The sequence below is a fragment of the Callithrix jacchus genome, chromosome 7 (assembly GCF_049354715.1).
Source record: "Callithrix jacchus isolate 240 chromosome 7, calJac240_pri, whole genome shotgun sequence".
In the NCBI taxonomy this organism is placed as follows: domain Eukaryota; kingdom Metazoa; phylum Chordata; class Mammalia; order Primates; family Cebidae; genus Callithrix; species Callithrix jacchus.
In genome coordinates this window covers 46,177,851-46,193,048 of record NC_133508.1, presented here as the reverse complement: position 1 = coordinate 46,193,048, position 15,198 = coordinate 46,177,851, and the positions used below count along the sequence as shown (strand labels likewise).

At 51.7% G+C, this 15,198-nt stretch overlaps 1 protein-coding gene across 3 annotated transcripts in view; it reads right to left on the bottom strand.

Moving 5' to 3' along the window:
- SLC45A1 (solute carrier family 45 member 1) overlaps positions 1-14,679 on the bottom strand; it is a 30,101-nt gene extending 15,422 nt beyond the window's left edge. Inside the window, exons 1-5 of one of the 3 annotated variants that reach the window (XM_002750244.7) lie at positions 14,608-14,679; positions 7,057-7,477; positions 6,394-6,486; positions 5,421-5,645; positions 43-767 (exon numbers count right to left, since the gene is read on the bottom strand). In XM_002750244.7, the coding sequence (XP_002750290.3) occupies positions 43-767; positions 5,421-5,645; positions 6,394-6,486; positions 7,057-7,453 (1,440 nt within the window). In that variant the 5' untranslated portion in view covers positions 7,454-7,477; positions 14,608-14,679. The remainder of the gene's footprint in view (positions 1-42; positions 768-5,420; positions 5,646-6,393; positions 6,487-7,056; positions 7,478-14,607) is intronic. The other 2 variants (XM_078330309.1, XM_035307601.3) reach the window with 2 other exon arrangements.
- Between the last annotated feature and the right edge of the window lie 519 nt (positions 14,680-15,198).

Here is a 15,198-nt window from a genome sequence, read left to right as displayed (position 1 = left end):
GCTGCCCTTGATCCTTGCCCCTCCCCCAACATTTGCTGTTACCTGCTGACTGAAGGTCACGTTCCTTCTCCTGCTAGTTTCGGGCCCCCCTCCTCCAGTCGCATCTGGGATGGCTAAGGTCTGGGGTCTCTTCAGAATCCCCGATGACCTCGGCTTGGAAGTGTCCAAGGAGCCCACCCTCAGAATGTCCCCGTCGGAGCCAGAGCTCAGGACACACTCTCTGCCCTCCAGAAGCCCACGGTCCTGGCGGTAGAAGCCGTCAGGGACTCGGGGGAAGCTGACGCTGATGGGCGGCCTGGGGACGCTGCCAGGGATGAGGTAGCTGTCGTGGCCACCTGTGAAGCAGTCAATGAGGACGCTGTCAATGTTGGCTGTGCCGAAGGATGAGGCGAACTCGCTGATGCCCGTCAGGGAGCTGTCCCTGCTGATGAAACTGCCGTACTTGGGCGTGAGGGGGCTGGGAGGGGAAATGGGGCTGGAGAAGTTGGTGGCCTCGTGCACCGGGAGGGTGTCGCTGGGGCCTTCCTCTGGCAGGACAGGTGGGGACGGGGGCAGCGGGAGGCTGGGGCTCTTCATAGCTGCCCGCTTCTCGCCCAGCGGTCGCAGTGGCCTCTCAGGAATGCTGACCAGGGTCAGAACGGTGGTGATGCTCAGGGTGACCGCAGTGAAGAGGTAAATGACACGGAGCTGCCCCCCCAGGGCTTTCCCGAAGCCAGTTTTATCCCAGTGGATTCCACCAACCACGTAGCCGAAGCCTCCTCCGAGACCTGGAGGGAGAGACCGGGTGTGAGTTCCCATCTGCGGGAGGAGAAGCCCCAAGCGTGGTGGCCCCATTTCTTAGAAGGACATGAACATAGCCAAGGCCATTCCAGGGACCTGGGCACAGTCTGTCCCACCTAAACACCAACAAGAAGGGACGGGACTCCCAGGGCAGGCCCTCTGGGGACATCCCAGTCCTGTCCTACACGGCCACCTGCAAGGCCCTTCCTGGCAGGACCCCCGGCAGCAGCGCAGCAACCAGCTACCTGCCCACAGCCCCTTCCACTTCCTACTTGTTCCACTCCCTATAACCTTTCAAGTCCCTGGAGCAAATGTTGACAGTGGGTACATCCTCCCTCCGAAGCCCCCTCTAGCTCAGGCCCAACCCCATCGCTCACATACAGATGACTGCATGAGTGCCTGTGGCTGTTTGCCCCATGCCTGGGACACTATGAGGAGAGTCACCCCTTATGCGGACCAGATGGAGCCTGCCTCCACCAAGCTCTCCGACACCTGAGCCATTGGCAGACAGCAGAAAAGCAGGGACCGGATCACTGCTGTTCCTGCTCTGTTCTGGCTCCACGCCTCAGGGCACCGGCCGGCCCAGCCTGGCCTTGAAGCATGGCAGGAAACTGTGAGCGATTCCGTGGGGGCCCAGCTAACAGCAGTGGGCAGATTTACCTCCAAATGGTGTGGCTTCCTCCAGCCCGGCTCTATGCTTCAATGGCTAGAGCCAGGGAAGCCACAGGGGCACCACCCCAGCCAGCTGCACGTTCATGACACCCACTCCATCAGGGATCTGCTGTTTTATCTTGTATTGTGAGTTCAGCTACATTTGGAGTTAGTCCAGTATCGAGAGGACAGGAGGGTTCTCTTGGTTTACCGCTGCTGCTGAGGAAGAACCTGCCTGTTACCAGTATGTGATTTTTGGTCTGGGGAAGACTTGACCACATTAGGGGTTTACCTTTCAAATAAGAACTTCTATGGGCAGGCCTGGGCTTCAGACATGCCCAGCCCAGCCTTCCATGCATACCTAAGGACGGCATGACTATGCCGTGGTTTTACTGTAGAACTTCCTTCATTAGTCCCAGATGGGCCTTTTCATTTCACATGCATGTCCATTTAAAAGCCCCAGTCCTAGGCCAGGCACAGTGGCTCATGCCTCTAATCCCAGCACTTTGGGAGGACAAGGGGGTGGGGATCACCTGAGGTCAGGAGCTCGAGACCAGCCTGACCAACATGGTGAAACCCCATCTCTACTAAAAATACAAAAAAAAAAAATTAGCCGGGCGTGATGGCACGTGCTTGTAATCCCAGCTACTCGGGAGGCTGAGGCAGGAGAATCACTTGAACCTAGGAGGTGGAGGTTGCAGTGAATTGAGATCACGCCATTGCACTCCAGCTTGGGTGACAAGAGCAAAACTCTGTCTGAAAAATGAAAAAAGAAGGCCCAGTCCCGTCCCTTCTCTGCCTCTGTTCTTCTAGACTTAGAGTCTTTCTGCCTCCCCACTACCCTCGTGCGTTGTATTATTCTTGACTTCCCATGCTCACGATCCTGATTACCTTCCCTCCTCCCCTCCTGAAAGACACCATTGCTATTGTGACCCTTATTCAAGGTCAGATTTCAGATGAACTTCATTAACTAATTTTCTTGAATGATCAAAGTGGTGCCTTCTCACAGACAGGTGTAAGGTAAAAACTGATGTCCCTCTTCCTCTCTGCCAAGCCCAGCACTCACCCGGCCCCTTTGGAAGTCCCCTTGCTCCCAGCAGCTCACAGGTGGAAACAGAAAAGTGGCAGCATTTTCCGGGAGCTGCAAGGGAGGCTTGGGGAGGCCGAGCCATTTGTGTAACATGGAATTTCAGCTCCTGAGAACCACCCAAGACTCAGCCTCTTCATTCAGGCCCTATGTGTGTGTCTCATGAAGACTTTCCCTTAATTTGTTTTTTTTTTTTTTTGAGACAGAGTCTCGCTCTGTCTCCAGGCTAGAGTGTAGTGGAGTGATCTTGGCTCACTGCAACCTCCGCCTCCCAGGTTCAAGCAATTCTCCTGCCTCAGCCTCCCGAGTAGCTGGGATTACAGGGGCATGACACCATGCCCAGATAACTTTTGTATTTTTAGTAGAGACGAGATTTCACCATGTTGGCCAGGCTGGTCTTGATCACCTGACCTCGTGATCTGTCCACCTTGGTCTCCCAAAGTGCTTGCTGGGATTACAGGCATGAGCCACCGCGCCTGGCCCTTTCCCCTTGATTTTTAAACATTGTTTCAATTGATATATGCATGTCTTTTTCAAGACATGTCAAGTGCAGCAGTGAGAGCTGGAGAAACAGTAGAGGAAGGAATTCCATCTGTAACTGACTGTGAGAGATCAGTTGAGATAACTCACTACCTTCAGCCCAGCCAACTGCTATTTTGTTATTTTATTTTATTTTTAAATTCATTTATTTTGAGATGGAGTCTCACTCTGTGGCTCAGGCTGGAGTACAGTGGCTCAATCCTGGCTCACTGCAACCTCCACCTCTTGGGTTCAAGCGATTCTCCTGCCTCAGCCTCCCAAGTAGCTAGGATTACAGGAGCACGCCACACGCCTGGCTAATTTTTGTATTTTTAGTACAGATGGGATTTCGCCATGTTGGCTAGGCTGGTCTCGAACTCCTGACCTCAAGTGATCTACCTACCTCTACCTCCCAAAGTGCTGGGATTACAGGCATGAGACACCATACCTGGCCCCAATTGCTATTTTAAATGGATTTTTTTTCTTCCATTTTATTCTGTAACAAAGCAAATATTTTATATTTTAAAAGCTACATTTATTTATTTATTTATTTATTTTAGAGATGGGGTCTCACTGTTCACTCAGGCTGGTTTCAACCTTCTGAACTCAAGCAATCCTCCCGGCTTAGCCTCCCAACGTGTACCGATTATAGGCATGAACCACCGCACCCAACCAGTATTGATTTGCAGACAATACATTCATAACTAAGCATGATACTGAATTCCTGCACTGGTGCCCTCATAGTCATTCGAGGATTTGCACAGAACAGCACAACGCCTGCACTTCCTAAGGGCGGATGGTCCAGCTGAGGCCCCGCAGCGCTGAGCTCTGCTTTCTCGTCTCTGCGCTCATACTAAACACAGATTTTCTTTTCTTTTCCTTTTTGAGACAGAGTTTTGCTCTTGTTACCCTAGTTGGAGTGCAATGGCACAATCTTGCCTCACTGCAACTTCTGCCTTCCAGATTCAAGTGATTCTTCTGCCTCAGCCTCTTGAGTAGCTGGGATTACAGGCTCCCGCCACCAGGCCTGGCTAATTTTTTGTATTTTTAGTAGAGATGGGGTTTCTCCATGTTGGTCAGGCTGGTCTGGAACTCCCAACCTCAGGTGATCCACCTGCCTCGGCCTGCCAAAGTGCTGGGATTATAGGTGTGAGTCACTGCGCCTGGCTGAAACGAGTTTTTTGTGTGGTCTATTTAGTGCCACCTTTTTTTTACATTTTTGTGTTTTCTGTTGGTGTTTCACTGTTTAAATGGCCCCCAAGCTGTCTGATGTTCCCAAGCGTAAGAAGGCCAGATGTGCCTTGCACAGAAAATGTGTGTGACAGTGAAGCTTCGTTCAGGCTTGAGTTGCAGTGCTGTCAGCCGTCAGTTCAATGTCAATCAGCCAAAGGCATAGATGAAATAAGGGTTTTTTTTTTTTTTGAGACAGAGTTTCGCTCATTACCCAGGCTGGAGTGCAATGGCACGATCTCGGCTCACCACAACCTCCACCTCCTGGGTTCAGGCAGTTCTCCTGCCTCAGCCTCCCGAGTCGCTGGGATTACAGGCATGCTCCACCATGCCCAGCTAATTTTTTGTATTGTTAGTAGAGATGGGGTTTCACCATGTTGACCAAGATAGTCTTGATCTCTTGACCTCGTGATCCACCCGCCTCGGCCTCCCAAAGTGCTGGGATTACAGGCATGAGCCACCGCGCCTGGCTGAAATAAGGGGTTTTAAACAGAAATGCATACAGCAAGGTTATGTGTTGATGAGTTGATGAAAGCATTGTGACTGGAGGCTCACAGGAACCTAACGCCGTAATTTCCTAGGAGCAAAATTCGGCATTTGCTAATTCAGTGTTTGTGGTGACTTTGTAGAACATAACAACCTCAAACAATGAGAATCCATGTTTATAAACATTTGGATGGCTGGGCGGGCGCGATGTCTCACGCCTGTATTTCCCAGCACTTTGGGAGGCTGAGGTAGGCAGATGAAACCCCGTCTCTACTAAAAACACAAAAAAATTAGCCATGGTGTGGTGGCATGTGCCTGTAGTCCCAGCTACTCGGGAGGCTAAGGCAGGAGAAATTGCTTGAACTCGGGAGGCAGAGGTTGCAGTGAGTTGAGATCGCACCACTGCACTCCAGCCTGGGCTACAGAGAGAGACTCCGTCTCAAAAAAAAAACCAACTGGATTTATAGATCTACAACTGTGTAGATCTATAATTGTTGCTGATGTGTCAACAGCATGGGTTGTGGGTGATATGTGTTATGTGAGATATGTTTTCAATCATTTAGTGTTTCTCTGTATATTGGAATTCTGCCAGCTTCTTTGTCAAATCAGGGAGTGAGGAAGGGCCCTGAAAGCCACATATCTGAAGCCTGCAGCCCTGCGGACTCACCTGCCAGGAGGGCGTGGATGTTGAGGCCTCGGTCCTGGTCCGCAGGGCTGCACACATCCATCATGTAGGCGTGGCTGGGGTTGTCCGCCGAGTCGGCGCTGAAGTCCATGAGCACCACCCCGCACACGGTCAGCAGCAGGCCCCACTTGTGGTTGCCGGTCACGTCGGCCAGGGCGATGCCAATGTCCCGGCCATTCAGCAAGAGCGAAAGGCCCAGCAGTGCCCCTGGACACAGAGACACAAAGTCATGCCCAGGAAACGCAGACCAGCTCTGTCCCCACCAGCTCACGGCTTACATCCAGAATCTTTAAGACCCAAGAATTTTTAGAACTTAAACCCCAAGCAGAGCCCAGTGGAAAAGCTGCCTGCAGACTCACCACATGTTTTGCACTTGGATGGGGTTTTTTATTCCATCAAGCAGAGAAGAAATGAGATTAACTTTATCAACTCATTTAAAAAAATAATCAAAGTGATCTATTCTTATAGTTAACTCAGGCCAAGTTGTGGGACACTCCCTGCCTCACACCAGGGCGAGGCCCAGGGCTATCTGGGTAAGTGCTTTGGTCAACGTTCTGTGTGTGTGCGTGTGTGTGTGTGTGTGTGTGTGATGGAGTTTTGCTCTTGTTGCCCAGGCTGGAGTGCAGTGGTGCAATCTGGGCTCACTACAACCTCCACCTCCCAGGTTCAAGCGATTCTCCTGCTTTAGGCTCCTGAGTAGCTGGGATTACAGGTATGCACCACCATGCCTGGCTAATTTTGTATCTTTTAGTAGAGATGGGGTTTCTCCATGTTAGGCTGGTCTCAAACTCCTGACCTCAGGTGATCCGCCTGCCTCAGCTTCCCCAAGTGCTGGGATTACAGGTGTGAGCCAACACCCCCATCCGGTCAACATTCTTTTAAATGTTCCTAAAAGGAAGCAGTTGGGACCTTTTTATTTTCCTCTCCATTTTATTTCCATGCCAAAACAACAGACCTATAGCCAGGACAAGAATGAAAGGGCGTCTCCTTCCAAACCTTGAGGTACACCGGTCACTCCAAGCACCCAACAGAGGCTGCAGTAGGAATCCTGAAACAGAGCAGGCCAGTGGTCATTGCCAGGGTCCCCATGGCAAACGAGGACCTTGAATCAGCCTCCATATTCCTGCAGTGGCAGCTCTCAAACGCCCCCAGTGCATCAAAAGAATTAGACGGTGAAACAATCAGTGACCAAACCCTGAACTTGAAAACCAAAGCTGAGCAGACTCTTGGAATCGCTCGGCGTCTCCTTGAATCCTCCACTTGCGACCCTAAGGCCCTAAGCGGCCACAGCTTTCCTTGGGAATCCAAGAAATTTCCACCAACTCCCAGGCCCACAGGACAGCAGCATCATGGCTCGGATCCTCTGATTAGGAGAGCTGGCATGAGACGGTACCAGTCCCTGGGGGCTGCTAAGTCCCTGTTCCATTGTCTGGTTTCCATGAGAAACTTAAAATCTGGGATATGACCGGCCCTCCCTGTTTCCCCACAGCCCCAGACTAATGAGGGGAACTTAACTCCTGATTCTTCCTGGTCCTATCAGGACCCTCAAGCTGCTGCAATGAGCTTCCAGAGGTTTCCAGAGGCCCTCCACCATCGTCAGGGTGGAGCCGGGGCTCACCGAGGATGGGGCTGATGAACCACACCAGGCTGTAGAGCTGGTCGGGCAGGCCCATCTGCAGGAGCACCGGGGTCACGTATGCAGTCTCCATGGCGTAGCTGAACTCGATGCCGAAGAGGATGCAGCCGTTGAAGAGCAGCTCCCGGAAGGACCTCTGGGGATGGAGGTCCCCAAAGTCCACTAGCTCAAGCGGGCATGGGGTGTTGGGGGGCGGGGGTGGGGAGGGCCGAACACACTTCCTCCTCTTGGGGTGTCGTTTGAAGTTGTTGGCCCGGTGACTGAGGTGTCGCGTCACGGACCCCGAGTAGCCCGTGACCTGGGACCTCCAGAAGTCCTTCGGGGCCACGCTGGGGAAGAGGGCGTCTCCCGGTGGGGTGCTGCTGGCTGTGGGGATCATCGTGGGGAGGGCTGGTGGGCGTCCCTGTGAGGAAAGCCCCGGTGGCCACAGTTACTTTCTCCGGGGCAGTCCTCCCCCAACTCCAGGCAGCCCTCACCCTTTTCCGTGGGAACACGTGAGTGCAGAATTTACAGCCAAACACCGGCCCCCAAAGCAGAGCCCACTGCTCATGGGTGATGCTCTGGGCCTCTGCCCATCTGCAGTTCCTCTGCCCCAGGAGGCCAAAGCCCAGTGCCTTCCCTACTCAGAGAGAGAACCCCACCCTGCAGGTCCCCACCCCAAACTCAAAGGACCCTCTCCCAGACAGAGGCTTGGTCAGGACTGTCCTGAGGAAGTGAGTGCCTCTCAGCTCCTCTCAGGCCTCCAAGGACACCAGGCTATTTTAGGACCTGTGGCCCATTTCCAGGGCTAATTTTGCCCATCCCTGAAGGTCTCAGGGGACCAGAGAGGACGAGAGACCCGACATTGCTAGGAACCACCTCCAGGACCCTGAGTGCTCCCTCGCGGTTGGGGGACAGCTCCTGTGTCACCAGATAGAGTCACAGCCAGCCCCCTCCCCTTCCTAAAGCTTGTGTTCCTCCTTCGTGGCAGGCCAGGGGACCCTCCCCAAAGGCAGCTGAACGGGCTTAACACGAGCCCCTTCTCTTCAGTACCCACTGAAGAGTGAGTTTTAGTCCAGTCGGGAGAACTGAGACGTTGACAGTGTTTGAAAATGCTCTCTTTAGAGAAATAAGCCAAACTCTGGAATCCTGTAGGCACAGACAACACGGGAATGCAGAGGGACAGAACCAGGGAGAACTGAAAAACAGATCCCCAGTCCCCAGCCTCAACTTACTTTTTAAGCATTTTCGCAATGTCTATGACCTAGGTAGGGAAGGAGCAAGTTCAAGGCCTTCACAGATAGACATCCCTCTATTCCCCTCCTCTCCGTACTCTGCCCCACTGGGGTTTGCAATCTGCACCACTTAGGCACCAGCTCCAAAGCCTCCAACTGACTATAATCTAGATTGTTATATTATTATTATTATTGAGACAGAGTCTCTCTCTGTCACCCCGGCTGGAGTGCAGTGGCGTGATCTCGTCTCACTACAACCTCTGCCTCCTGGTTTCAAGCGATTCTCCTGCCTCATTCTCCGAGTAGCTGGGATTACAGGCACGTGCCAACACGCCCAGCTAATTTTTTGTATTTTTAGTATAGACGGGGTTTCAACATGTTGGCCAGGCTGGTCTCGAACTCCTGACCTCCGGATCACCAGCCTCAGCCTCCCAAAACGCTGGGATTACAGGCTTGAACCACCATGACAGGCAATCTAGATTATTAATATTAATAGAATGGATTCTAGTATGTTAGCTTGTGTGTTTTAGCCAATGTCCAATTTTTAAACAGAGGGAGAGGAAAACTGCTCAGATCAGAGGGAAATAAACAGATACCAAAATAACAGAGGGAGAGTTCAGGATTCTTTCAGACACAGCCCACCCCACCCACTCCACAAAAAAGCAACAGAATAAGTTCCCTTTGAAGTCCTTCCTGAGACACAGGCCCCAAAATTGGGGCAACTTTCCCAACATTGATTTCTGATGATGACACTTGTCATTGACCAAGATAAATATCACAGACTTTCTCTCAAAATTAGTTTTAAGCTTCAAAAGTAAGGCTCTTTCTGACATTAACTTATCATACCACTTTCCATCACACTATCACTAGATGATAAATTATTTATGGATCACTCTGAAATTCCTCACTCCAGATTTGTGTCCAAAAATTCTTCCACCCCTCTACCCACTCAGAGATTGTCTTTCTTCTCTTTGGAAGGCACTGATGGTGAAAATGACTGGATCTAGAGACATTCCAGTAGGATGAAGAACACTGTGTTAATCCAATGACTCATCCATCCATCCATCTACCCACCCGCCCACCCATCCATCCACCCACTCATCCACCATCCACCCACACACCCACCCAGCCATCCATGTACCTATTGACTCACCCACCCACCTACCCATCCACCCATCCACCCACCCACCCACTCACCCATCCATCCAACCACCCACTCACCCATCCATCCATCCACCCACTCATCCATTCACCCATCCACCTACTCACCCATCCATCCACTCACTCATACACTCATCCATCCATCCATCCATCCATCCATCTATCCATCCACCCATCTATCCATCCACTCACCCAGCCATCTACCCATCCACTCACCCATCCATCCATGTATCCATTCACTCACCCACCCATCCATCCATCCACCCACCCACTCACCCATCCACCCACCCACCCATCCATCTATACACCTATTGACCCACTCATCCATCCATCCACCCACTCAACCACCTATCTACTCATCCACCCATCCACTCACCCAGCCGTCCATGTATCCATCCACTCACCCACCCATTCATCCATGCACCTATCAACCCACCCAACCATTCATCCATGCATCCATCTACCCACCCACTCATCCATCCATCCATCCATCCATCTACCATCCATCCATCTATCCATCCATCCATCCATCCACTCACCCACCTATCCATCCACTCATCCACCCATCCACTCACCCACCCATCCATATATCCATTTACCCACCCATTCACGCATCCATCCACCCATCCATCTACCCATTCATCCACCCACCCATCCATTCACCCATTCTTCCACTCAGTCATCTGCCCATCCATCCTTCCACACATCCTCTCTTCCATTCATCTATTCATCTGTCTATCCAAACAAGCATCTGTACATCCACCTGCCTATTTTCCACCCACTCCTCTATCCATCTTTCCATTTGCCCATCTATCTACCCTTCCAAACATGCACTCATCCACCCACCCACCTGCCCAGCCTTGAATTCAGCTGAGTATTGAGTACCAAGACACTGAGGTAATAGAGATAAAAGAAAGACACCATTCTTGCCCTCGAGTTAGGTGAAAAAGTGAGGAAAGGCCCTTTCTGGTTGGTGGAATCATTGGGTAAAAGAGATATGAGTAACAGCTGTCGGGCACAGTGGGGGCAGGGTGAGAGATGAGGCCCTCAGAAAGGTCTTAGCTAATCATGGGGGGCCTGGAAGCCTTGTTAAGAGATGGATTTTATTCCAAGGTGACAGGGAGTGACACAGCAGAGACAGTCTCCTGTCACTTCTATAAATGACTTGTCCTGCGGCCTTGGAAAAGACCATGCTTTCCCATAGGAAGAGAACAGATGAACCTAAGAACTATGTAGACAAGTAATACTTCATTTGAAATAGAATTCATCGAGGAGTAAATCAAGATAAACATGATTAAAAAGCTAAGCTTATGTATGTTCCTCACTGGCCTAGCTCAAGCACTTCTGCATGGTAAAATCTGCTGATTGGCAGGTCTTCCTTACAAAAACCCAAGTAGGAGTTAGTATCCCCTGGAGCTTCATTCATCGAAAACACAGAAACAGCACCAGTTCCAGCACTGTGTAAGACAGTCTCCTTCAGAGTCGGAGGTGAGACCCCACACAGGTGAGGTGGAGAGTTGGATTGGACTTGACCTGAAGGTCACAGTCCCACATTTGCCCCAGTGGCTAACTTCCTTTCCGTCTCTCTTCCCAGCCTCTCCCCACCTTCAGGCACACAGGGATATCTCCTGCTCTTTCTAAGCAGCATTTTAACCCATAATGTGAACTTAAATGCATTAGAAACCTTCCCTTTAAATTTGGAATGAGCCCGGTGTGGTGGCTCATGCCTGTAATCCCAGCCCTCTGGGAGGCTGAGGAGGGTGGATCACGAGGTCAAGAGATTGAGACCATCCTGGCCAACATGGTGAAACCCTGCCTCTATTAAAAATACAAAAATTAGCCAGCTGTGGTGGCGCACACCCATAGTCCCAGCTACTCAGGAGGCTGAGGCAGGAAAGTCGCTTGAACTCCGGGGTGGAGGTTGCAGTGAGCCAAGATCACGCCACTGCACTCCAGCCTGGTGACAGAGTGAGACTCCATCTCAAAAATAAACAAACAAATAAATAAATTTGGAATGAAGAACTGTGACCCGGTTTGAAAAAATTTCAGCTTTAAACAGCATATGGAAGAGAGAGAGAGTGTGTGTGTATGTTTCTGTGTGTAGAGAGAGAAACAAACAGAGAGAGACAGAGACAGACAGACAGACAGAGTCTCCCTCTGTCTAGCCCAGCCAGGCTGGAGTGCAGTCATCATGGCTCAGTGCAGCCTCCACTTCCCTGAGACGTCAGGTGATCCTCTCATCTCAGCCTTCCGAATAGCCGGAACTACAGCTGCACGCCACCATACCAGGCTAATTTTTGTATTTTTATAATTCTTTTTTTGTAGAGATGGGGTTTTGCCATGTTACCCAGGCTGGTCTCAAACTCCTGGGCTCAAGCGATCCACCTGCACTGGCTTCCCAAAGTGTTGGAATTACAGGGGTGAGCCACCACACCCAGCCCCTGGGCTGTATTTTTGAAAAGAGGAGCTTCTTGGATCTTATTTAAAGTGGACTATGTAATGGGACAGGTCTCCCATCACCTCTGCCAGCCCCACTGCACCCTGCCCTGGCAGAAGTGAGGGCCTCACACATCAGTGAACTTCTCTCTAGCATCAGAAGCAGAATTAAACCTAGTTTAATCCTGGCTCGGAAAAAGTCTTTACTAAGGATTGATCTTCAAATCTGGGGATGAGCATTATCATTTTTATTAAAACTACATTTAGTAAAAGTTGTTCACAAATGTTTATTCTAAGAAGAATTTTATTTATTTAATTTACTTATTTATTTATTTGAGACAGAGTTTCACTCTTGTTTCCCAGGCTGGAGTGCAATGGCACGGTCTTGGCTCACTGCAACCTCTGCCTCCTGGGTTCAAGTGATTCTCCTGCCTCAGCCTTCCCAGTAGCTGGAATTATAGGCGCCTGCTACCACGCCCAGCTAATTTTGTATTTTTAGCAGAGACAGTTTTCTCCATGTTGGTCAGGCTGGTCTTGAACTCCCAACCTCAGGCGATCTGCCTGTCTAGGCCTACCGAAGTGCTGGGATTACAGATGTGAGCCACTGTACCTAGCCTCAGAAATTAATTTCTAAAATTCTTCTGGCTGGGAGTGGAGGTCGAGGTGGGTGGCTCACCTGAGGTCAGGAGTTTGAGACCAGCCTTGCCAATATGGAGAAACCCCGTCTCTTTTAAAAATACAAAAATTATCCAGGTGTGGTGGCACATACCTGTAATCCCAGCTACTCAGGAGGCTGAAGCAGGAGAATCACTTGAACCTGGGAGGCAGAGGTTGCAGTGAGACTAGATAGTACCACTGCACTCCAGCCTGGGTGACAGAGCAAGACTCTGTTTAATTAAAAAAAAAATTCAGGCTGGGCGTGGTGGCTCAAGCCTGGAATCCCAGCACTTTGGGAAACTGAAGCGGGTGGATCACGAGGTCAAGGGATTGAGACCATCCTGGTCAACAAGGTGAAACCCCGTCTCTACTAAAAATATAAAAAAATTAGCTGGGCATGGTGGTGCATGCCTGTAATCCCAGCTACTCAGGAGTCTGAGGCAGGAGAATTGCCTAAACCCAGGAGGCGGAGGTTGCGGTGAGCTGAGATCGTGCCATTGCACTCCAGTCTGGATAACAGGAGCGAAACTCCGTCTCAAAAAAAAAAAAAAAAAAAAATTCATTTTTGAATGTCCCATAAAAATGCGTGAGAGTGGAATTTAAGATCATGAAATGTGATTTTAATACACAAATACAAACATTCACCAGACCGTCTTTATGGCACCATCTGACCATTTACTCAGTCAAAAGGAAATGCACTTATCTCTCTGGACCCCCAAAGGTTATACAGGGGCCCACTGTGCTTCCAGAGTACATAGGATGTTTAAAGTAACACATCCCTCAAACTACATTATGGGAAGTTTAAGCGGCAAATGATTATTAATGTAATCCATGTTCATGTAGTTTGAATGCTTACAACGATTCTACTATGATAGAAAATATTTCCTCATTTCTTTCTTCTCTTTATGAAAATGGGCTCCCACCCATTCTCACCTGGGGCCACCTCCCTTCCTCACACTTATTTACTTGTTATTTATTTGAGATGGAGTCTTACTCTGTCGCCCAGGCTGGAGTGCCATGGCACGATCTCAGCTCACTGCAACCTCTACCTCCCGGGTTCAAGCAATTCTCCTGCCTCGACCTCTCAAGTAGCTGGGATTACAAGTGCCTGCCACCATGCCAGGCTAATTTTGTATTTTCAGTAGAGATGGGGTTTCGCCATGTTTTCCAGGATGGTCTCGAACTCCTGACCTCAGATGATCAGCCTGACTGGGCCTCCCAAATTACTGGTATTAAAGGCATGAGCCACCACACCGGCCCCTCATGATTGTTTCTACCGACCCTCAGAATTCTTCACGGAGGTCCTCCCGGACCAGGAAGGGGCTCTAGGGACTTGGGAAGGTGCATGGAATAGGCTAGTTTCTGAATTGTGGCGTTTCCCACTTTCCATCTCTGGCAGCTTGATCCCTACTCTAGGGCCACCTTTTCCCCAAAACCCAGGCCAGGTGCAGCCTAAATTTGGCGTCCTCCGCCCCTAACTCTGCTTCCCTAGAAGAGCTGAGAAAGATGCATGGCAGGAACTCTAGAAATAATCTGAGAAGTTGCTCGTTGTCGAGGGCAGAAGAAGCTGACCGGCTTCCACCTCAGTGCGTTCCCCTTGGCGCCGACTCGGGAAAGGAGAGCCCTAGGTGGCCTCGCTAAGTAACCCTGGGATGCTGAGGGGCACTGCCAGGCCCCTGGTCAGGGAGAGGGGTCAGCCCCACGCAGAAGGTGAGCCGGAAGCGGATGACAACTGCCCTGTGACCAGGGACCAGGCCTCGGGCTTGAGGAGCGCACCCCGTGCCGGGGCCAAGGCCAGGGTCTCCTCCCCTCGCCAGCAAGGACTAGAGCACCTGCCACCTGGCCGGCACCCAACCCCCGGGCCCGAGGCTCCTGCCCTCGGAGGGGCGAGACGGGGGGGCTCCGTGGACTCTGCCATTTACGAGACTTCCACGAGGAACAAAGGTCTCCGTGCCGGCCTCGGGTCCCGAACCCGGCGCCCTGACTATCCCGGGGCTCAGGGCGCGGCGCTCCGGCAGGCACCGGGCCGGGGAGCGGGCGGAGGGCGCGGGGGCGACGGCGGTACCTGTGGGTGGAGACGGCGGGCATCCCTGTCCCCGCTGGCTGCTGCCTGCCCGGCCGCGGTCCCCGCTGCTGCAGCATCACCCGGGGCGGGGCGCTGACGTCACGGCCGCAGCCTCCGCATCCGCGCCGGCCCCGAACCTTAAAGCGGCGCCGCGCCCGGGGCCTCGCGGGCGGGAGGGAAGCCCGAGCCCGGCGCCCTCCCGGGCCCTTCCCGCGGGGGACACGACCTGGGGCTTCGCGCACGACGACGCGGTCTCCGGGACTTGCCAGTATCCCCTGGCCGCACCGTTCCCCCCGGTTTCTTCTGATTTTAAAAGAAGTGAATGCATTTTGGTGTCTTCAGGTATAAATAGATGCCCATGTGTTTGCCATTCCCGGATGCCGCAGTGCGTGCGCTAAGCCTGTGCACACGTGCGCAGCTGGGGAGCCGGGCCTGCCGGAGGCCTCGCGACTCTGGCGCTGTCCAAGGCGCTGAGGATGCGGCAGGGAACAAGGCAACGTTCGCGGCTCCGGGAAGGGACATTTTATTTTATTTATTATTTATTTCCTTTTTTAAAATACAGAGAGACGGGGTCTTGCTATGTTGCCCAGG